The 1,207-nt window shown below is 42.2% G+C and overlaps 1 protein-coding gene across 1 annotated transcript in view; it reads left to right on the top strand.

Moving 5' to 3' along the window:
• The window catches only part of LOC116699495 (NAD-dependent protein deacetylase sirtuin-6), a 13,037-nt gene extending 11,875 nt beyond the window's left edge, over nucleotides 1–1,162 (top strand). Inside the window, exon 8 of the mRNA XM_032532115.1 lies at nucleotides 564–1,162. Coding sequence (XP_032388006.1) covers nucleotides 564–881 — 318 coding nt within the window. The 3' untranslated portion in view covers nucleotides 882–1,162. The remainder of the gene's footprint in view (nucleotides 1–563) is intronic.
• Nucleotides 1,163–1,207: the final 45 nt, after the last annotated feature.

Raw genomic sequence — 1,207 nt, 5'->3', positions numbered from 1 at the left:
CCCCCCCCCCCCCCCCTTCCTTAACACACACTCCCAAAGTAAATGTACATGACAGGAGAAGAAGCTGATATCAGCCAAATCATCGGTAATAACATTTAGTTTATTACATTTTATTTATGATATATTTTTAAAGAGTTTATTTGCAAAACATCTAAATTAAAATGCACATATTGTGTAAATTCTGCAATGTAAAGCTAACCGACACAGCTGGGACCACCTAAAATATGTACCTGGGATAAGTTAAGAAGCATAAAGAAAGGGAGTGAAGCTAGCTAGCTAAAGTTATCAATCTGCCTCTGTACCAGAACTACCCAGAAATCTCTCCACCCCTCACCCAAAGGGATTTAGCGAATAATAAATTAGTCTGGTCTGGTCTTGTCTCGGTCTCAACCCCTAAAAGTCTCGGTCTTGTCTTGGTCTTGGTAATGACTTGGTCTCGGTTCAGGTGGTCTTGACTACAACACTGCAGTGCAATAATCAAAGGCAAAATTATGGTGACTAAATTCTTATGTGCCTTATCCGTCAGCTTCAACATTTCTCCGTTGTAATTTTCTGTCTTGTAGGACAAGCATGCACACCTGCGTATCCATAGTTATGTGGACGATGTCATGAAACAGCTGATGGAGCTGCTGGGATTGGACATCCCAAAGTGGGAGGGTCCGACTGTCTGCGAGAGCTCCAAAGCCACCCCCGAGTCCGCCACCGATGTCAAACCACCACATGCCATTACAGCAAAGAAAAAGGGGAAAAGGGACCTGATTAAGGAGGAGAGGAAAAGAGACACGACGACACTAACAGACGATGGGACTGTTAAGGAGGAGACGGTGTCGGTAAAGAGGGAGAGAGCACATTCCCCAGTGGAGATAAAAGAAGAGAAATAGCCTCAGGTATTTTTTTCACAACACAAACCTGTCCACAAATAACAGCTGAGGGTGCCTGGTTTGATCCGATTCAGAGAACAGAGGTTCTTCTCATCTAATGCCCTCTGGGGGAAAGACTCTTCTAGTACTGTAGTGTTTTTTGAATACCTAATACCTGATTTGTACCTGCACGGCCATCTGGCTGTAAATGGACCATAATCACACTGTGACGTTTCTAGGAAAATGTTTTTATCTCAGGAAAAAAAGCATTGTACCCTGACAGAAAAAGTCACTTACTGTTTTTTTTTTTAAAGTATATGTGTGTGTGTGTGTATATATATATATAT

The sequence above is a fragment of the Etheostoma spectabile genome, chromosome 12, assembly GCF_008692095.1.
Source record: "Etheostoma spectabile isolate EspeVRDwgs_2016 chromosome 12, UIUC_Espe_1.0, whole genome shotgun sequence".
NCBI classification, from domain to species: domain Eukaryota; kingdom Metazoa; phylum Chordata; class Actinopteri; order Perciformes; family Percidae; genus Etheostoma; species Etheostoma spectabile.
Note: the sequence above shows the minus strand (reverse complement) of the source record. Positions and strands in the feature narration are given on the sequence as shown.